Source organism: Anomaloglossus baeobatrachus, chromosome 6 (assembly GCF_048569485.1).
Source record: "Anomaloglossus baeobatrachus isolate aAnoBae1 chromosome 6, aAnoBae1.hap1, whole genome shotgun sequence".
In the NCBI taxonomy this organism is placed as follows: domain Eukaryota; kingdom Metazoa; phylum Chordata; class Amphibia; order Anura; family Aromobatidae; genus Anomaloglossus; species Anomaloglossus baeobatrachus.
The window spans coordinates 4,992,427-4,999,167 of record NC_134358.1 but is presented as its reverse complement, the minus strand read 5'-3'; the positions used below and the strand labels follow the sequence as shown (position 1 = coordinate 4,999,167).

The 6,741-nt window shown below is 47.2% G+C and overlaps 1 protein-coding gene across 1 annotated transcript; it reads left to right on the top strand.

The window, feature by feature from the left end:
- The first annotated feature begins 2,866 nt into the window (after positions 1-2,866).
- On the top strand, positions 2,867-6,494 carry MAFA (MAF bZIP transcription factor A). The gene has a single exon (XM_075352671.1). It carries the CDS (start codon positions 3,909-3,911, stop codon positions 4,773-4,775), a length of 867 nt encoding a protein of 288 aa, XP_075208786.1. The 5' UTR covers positions 2,867-3,908; the 3' UTR covers positions 4,776-6,494.
- Positions 6,495-6,741: the final 247 nt, after the last annotated feature.

Genomic DNA, 6,741 nt, shown 5'->3' with positions numbered 1-6,741 from the left:
ACATGATATTATATCTGCAGCTACCACTAGGGGGAGCTCCCTGTATACAGAGATACATGATAAGATCCTGTCTGCAGCCACCACTAGGGGGATCTCCCTGTATACAGAGATACATAAGATCCTGTCTGCAGCCACCACTAGGGAGAGCTCCTTGTATACAGAGATCCATGATAAGATCCTGTCTGCAGCCATCACTAGGGAGAGCTCCCTGTATACAGAGATACATGATAGTATCCTGTCTGCAGCCACCACTAGGGGGAGCTCCCTGTATACAGAAATACATGATAAGATCCTTGTCTGCAGCCACCACTAGGGGGAGCTCCCTGTATAGAGATACATGATAAGATCCTGTCTGCAGCCACCACTAGGGGGAGCTCCCTGTATACAGAGATACATGATAAGATCCTGTCTGCAGCCACCACTAGGGGGAGCTCCCTGTATACAGAGATACATGATAAGATCCTGTCTGCAGCCACCACTAGGGGGAGCTCCCTGTATACAGAGATACATAAGATCCTGTCTGCAGCCACCACTAGGGGGAACTCCCTGTATACAGAGATACATGGTAAGATCCTGTCTGCAGTCACCACTAGGGGGAGCTCCCTGTATATAGAGATACATGATAGAATCCTGTCTGCAGATACCATTAGGGGGAGCTCCCTGTATACAGAGATACATGATAGAATCTTGTCTGCAGCCACCACTAGGGGGAGCTTCCTGTATATAGAGATACATGATAAGATCATGTCTGTAGCCACCACTAGGGGGAGCTCCCTGTATATAGAGATACATGATAAGATCCTGTCTGCAGCCACCACTAGGGGGAGCTCCCTGTATACAGAGATACATGATAAGATCCTGTCTGCAGCCACCACTAGGGAAAGCTCCCTGTATACAGAGATACATGATAAGATCCTGTCTGCAGCCTCCACTAGGGGGAGCTCCCTGTATACAGAGATACATGATAAGACCCTGTCTGCAGCCACCACTAGGGGGAGCTCCCTGTATACAGAGATACATGATAAGATCCTGTCTGCAGTCACCACTAGGGGGAGCTCCCTGTATACAGAGATACATGATAAGATCCTGTCTGCAGCCACCACTAGGGGGAGCTCCCTGTATACAGAGATACATGATAAGATCCTGTCTGCATCCACCACTAGGGGAAGCTCCCTGTATACAGAGATACATGATAAGATCCTGTCTGCAGCCACCACTAGGGGGAGCTCCCTGTATACAGAGATACATGATAAGATCCTGTCTGCAGCCACCACTAGGGGGAGCTCCCTGTATACAGAGACACATGATAAGATCCTGTCTGCAGCCACCACTAGGGGAGCTCCCTGTATACAGAGATACATGATAGAATCCTGTCTGCAGCCACCACTAGGGGGAGCTTCCTGTAGACAGCGATACATGATAAGATCCTGTCTGCAGCCACCACTAAGGGGAGGTCCCTGTATACAGAGATACATGATAATATCCTGTCTGCAGCCACCACTAGGGGGAGCTCCCTGTATACAGAGATACATGATAAGATCCTGTCTGCAGCCACCACTAGGGGGAGCTCCCTGTATACAGAGATACATGATAAGATCCTGTCTGCAGCCACCACTAGGGGGAGCTCCCTGTATACAGAGATACATGATAAGATCCTGTCTGCAGCCACGACAAGAGGGAGCTCCCTGTATTCAGAGATACATGATAATATTATGTCTGCAGCCACCACTAGGGGGAGCTCCCTGTATACAGAGATACATGATAAGCTCCTGTCTGCAGCCACCACTAGGGGGAGCTCCCTGTATACAGAGATACATGATAACATTCTGTCTGCAGCCACCACTAGGGGGAGCTCCCTGTATACAGAGATACATGATAATATGTCTGCAGTCATCACTAGGGGGAGCTCCCTGTATACAGAGATACATGATAAGATCCTGCCTGCAGCCACCACTTGGGGGAGCTCCCTGTATACAGAGACACATGATATCCTGTCTGCAGCCACCACTAGGGGGAGCTCCCTGTATACAGAGATACATGATAAGATCCTGTCTGCAGCCACCACTAGGGGGAGCTCCCTGTATACAGAGATACATGATAAGATCCTGTCTGCAGCCACCACTAGGGGGAGCTCCCTGTATACAGAGATACATGATAAGATCCTGTCTGCAGCCACCACTAGGGGGAGCTCCCTGTATACAGAGATACATGATACTTTCTGCAGGCTCCTTGTTGGGGGGAGGGGGTGCGGGAATTAGATCTTTTGCTGTGGGTCCCCGTTATTTCTATGTACGCCCCTGACTGTGAGTGTGGTTGCCTGTACTGTGGCCGATGCCGGCGCTGTCTATACTATGACTCCTCTGCTGGGTGATGCCTCATAGAGTGTAAGCTCCTGCGGGCAGGGCCCTCATTGTTCTTATTATACATGTGTCCTGTGCAGTTCAGGTCATTATAGTGCTCCTCTGTGTGTGTGTGATAGAAGCTGCTTTGGTGGTGGTGGAGGGTCCCATACTTCGTGGACCCCCATACAGCTGCACATGTTGCACCAATGCTGTGTCTGCTTCTACGCTGAACTTGGAAGCATTGTGGTGCTAAATACAAGTTCTAATTCTGATGATCCAATGTTCCTACCTGTGCTGGCGCAGTACCCCTGTGCGGCCACTAGAGGGCTTCTGCTCTTCTTTTCTCCTTCCAGCTGTTCCCTCCGGGAGATTGACAGCCCCTGCTACACAGATATGTAAATATGGAGTGCTATGGGGGGATATGATTGGCCAGGCCTGGGATCCCCACACCTAAGAGGGCGTGGCCAGGCATGTTGCCTTGTTAAAGGGCAGAGTGCTCCTATGAGCCCTCAGTAGAAGAGCAGGCTGCGACCCTGCAAACAGCTACCAGGGGCCAGGGAGGCAAAGCAGCCGGCAAATGCCGTCAGTGTACGCAGTCCTGGGAGAGCAAAGCATGCTGCAGAGCGTGCAAGAGAGGTGGCAGAGCATGCAGCACAGCAGAGCATGCAGCTGAGGGACCGCATGAACAGAAACACGCTGCTCTGCAAACTTCGGAACAAGCAACTTTCCTAAGCAAGAAAGAACCTGCAGCACTCTCCTCCGACAGCCTGGAGCCCCTACTACCAGAGCAAAGCATGCAGCAGAGCGGAGACTCCACATCCAGCTTTAACCACTGAAGACCCTGCAGCAGCCCTCCTCTATCATCTGGACTTGCAGCAGCCCTCCTCTATCATCCGGACTTGCAGCAGCCCTCCTCTATCATCCGGACTTGCAGCAGCCCTCTATCATCCGGACTTGCAGCAGCCCTCCTCTATCATCCGGACTTGCAGCAGCCCTCCTCTATCATCCGGACTTGCAGCAGCCCTCCTCTATCATCCAGACTTGCAGCAGCCCTCCTCTATCATCCGGACTTGCAGCAGCCCTCCTCTATCATCCGGACTTGCAGCAGCCCTCCTCTATCATCCGGACTTGCAGCAGCCCTCCTCTATCATCCGGACTTGCAGTAGCCCTCCTCTATCATCTGGACTTGCAGCAGCCCTCCTCTATCATCTGGACTTGCAGCAGCCCTCCTCTATCATCTGGACTTGCAGCAGCCCTCCTCTATCATCCGGACTTGCAGCAGCCCTCCTCTGGTCATCTGGACTTTGCAGCACCCTCATCTCATTGTTGGGATCCTGCCGCACCCCTAATTTCGTTACCAGGACTTTGCAGAACCCCTAATTTCATTGCACCCCCTATCAGCGTGGAGGGGCTGGGGGCTGTGACTAGAGTGTATTAGCTAGCTGCTGACAGATCCCACAAGAAGGCTCATCCTACTTCAGGCTGTTGGGTACAGACACACCATCCAGGGGGCGTGGAGCTCCTAAATTGTAAGCAGTGACAGTGACAACTCTTATATGGACTGAGATGGCCTCTGATCTGGCTATGAGCGCAGAGTTGCCCAACAGCCCTCTCGCCATTGAGTACGTCAACGATTTCGATCTGATGAAATTTGAGGTCAAGAAGGAACCCCCAGAAGCTGAGAGGTTCTGCCACAGGCTGCCACCCGGATCATTGTCTTCTACTCCAATCAGCACCCCTTGTTCTTCGGTGCCCTCCTCACCCAGCTTCTGCGCCCCAAGCCCTGGAGCACAGCCCAACGTGAACCCGAGCAACCCCAACGCTGCCAATAAGCCCCAACTGGAGGACCTGTACTGGATGTCTAATTATCAGCACCACATCAACCCTGAAGCCCTCAACTTGACTCCTGAAGATGCCGTGGAGGCTTTGATAGGAAACCCCCACCACCATCACCACCAAGGCTACGATGGCTTCAGGGGTCAGCACTACCCAGGGGATGAGATGGCACCATCCAGTCACCATCACCAGGTCCATCATCACCTGCACAACCACAACCACCACCACCTACGGCTGGAAGAAAGGTTCTCCGATGAGCAGCTGGTCAGCATGTCGGTCAGAGAACTCAACCGGCAGCTGCGGGGCTTCAGCAAAGAAGAAGTGATACGTCTCAAGCAGAAGAGAAGGACCTTAAAGAACAGGGGCTATGCCCAGTCCTGCAGGTACAAGAGGGTGCAGCAGAGGCACATCCTGGAGACGGAGAAGTGCCAGCTCCAGAACCAAGTGGAACAACTGAAACAAGAGGTATCCCGGCTTGCCAAGGAGAGGGATCTATACAAAGACAAGTACGAGAAGCTGGCCAGCAGAAGCTTCACCGCCAGAGAGTCTCCGCAACAGTCCAACCCTGGCAAAGGCTCGGCCGACTTCTTCATGTGATCTCTGTGCCCTCCACCGTCCAGACACCCTGTACATAGAGGTAACGAACTTGTAGCCAAATACAGTAAATTCTTCCTTATTTATCGACTGTACCCAGCACTGCATTTACTCCACCACCTTATACCAGGACAGACAGAAGTCTTCCAGAGATTTCCGAGCTCCGATGTGTCCGCTCACGTCTTACAAAGACTTGTACATAGGAGGGAACTGAGATGACATTTTTTTTTTTAGGGAGGAGGGGGTACATTATGCCCCCTCTATTACTGGACTGCTTTTTGAGCCAGAACTGAAGTCTTAATTTTTTGTCAAAGTTATGTGTCAGACCCAAGTCCAAAACCGTGTAGAGCAATACCAGGAGATAGGGCGTCACTGAAGAAGAGCCCAGCGCAACCCTTCAGGACTGGGGAAGACCCGTTCTACGAGACCCCAATGAAGGAACTCCATTTCTATGGGTATTAATACAAAAACTAGACTTTTTAGCAAAATCCTGCATGCAGGTCATGTATGGCAATGTGAGGTCCCTTTTCTACTAGACAAGGATGCATGGCGATGTAGATTGTACCATTCGTTTCTCTTCATTTCCTCTTTCTCCTCGGCTTCTTTACTCCCCGGGTTCACAAACCTTTTTTTAGTTTTTCTTTTTTTGTTTGATTTTATCTTTGAGAAAACTGCATCTTGTAAATGATCCAGACACTCGAAAGTCTTAACTCCCTTCCTTGGACTCGATATCTTAAAAGCCAGTCGGGAAACAAATAAAAAATATTTATAAAAGCAACATGGGACAAAGTTTTCAAAAAATTCACTTAATATTTATTTAATCTTAAGACTTCCAAAAAGAAAAAAAAATTGTGATGAGCGTATGAAGAAATGTTATCCCGTCTCCTCTGCCCTTGTTATATTTTATTATTTATATTGAACCTGAGCCAGACAGAGTATATTATTATTATTATTATTATTATTATTATTATGTCGGTATTATTTATGGTGTCCACTTGTACAGAATTGTAGCAGTTAGTTTCTTTTACGCCTTTTTTCTTTCTTCTCTTCTGAGCCTATATTTTGCTTGTTGGTTTAAATGACTAATCAAAAAAATTCTGTTAAGAAAAAACAAAACATAAAAGTCTTAAGAAAAGTTTGTATGTAACTAGCATGCAAATAATATTTAAATGATTAAGTCAATTAACGTGGATGAGTTGAAAGCTTAATGCACTATATAGAGGAATCCATGGGAGACGTCATACGGTTGTTTTATAGAGATTTACATAAATGATCTATGCTGTTACAAGGTTCAGTCATAATCGTACATTCTAAGAGACCCCGCTGGGGGATAGAGTAATATATTCATCAAATATTGGGGGCTGCTTTTTATTCTATGCACCACTTTTATTTATAAAAAAAAAAAGAGAAAAAAAAAGAATAATAATAAAAAATATGACCCTTGGGAAACAAAATGTTATTTAAATCCTTTATGCGAATGTGAAAATTATTTCTGCAAACAAAAAAAAAGATGAAAAAAAAAAAAATAAAATAAAATATAAAAGGCAATGCTTAATGTCAAAGTGTAACAAAAAAACAGAACAAGTGTCCTGCACAGCAGCTCGAGAAGTTGTGACATTTTTCAAGAATTCCTGATGGATATTGAGCCATGAATTGTGCATTTCTGAGGCCTGAGTTTTGACAACTTGGAGTTTTTTAATGTTTCATCTTTAAAAAATAAAAAAACCCTTAATTTAATTTTAACCAAGTCCATTTTTTTTGTATATTCTGCTCTCGATAAAACAGATCTCAACTGTGGAAACGATCCGGAGTAAAGGAAACCGGAGAATCTTACATACACTTTGATTTTCTTTTTTTCACCTTTTTTTTTGTTTTGAAATATAATACAAAGAATGATCAGAAGTAGCAGGTCTCCACATCTTATCAGCATGTCCATTCCTTTTTCCTTGGGGTGAAGAACATTTTATTT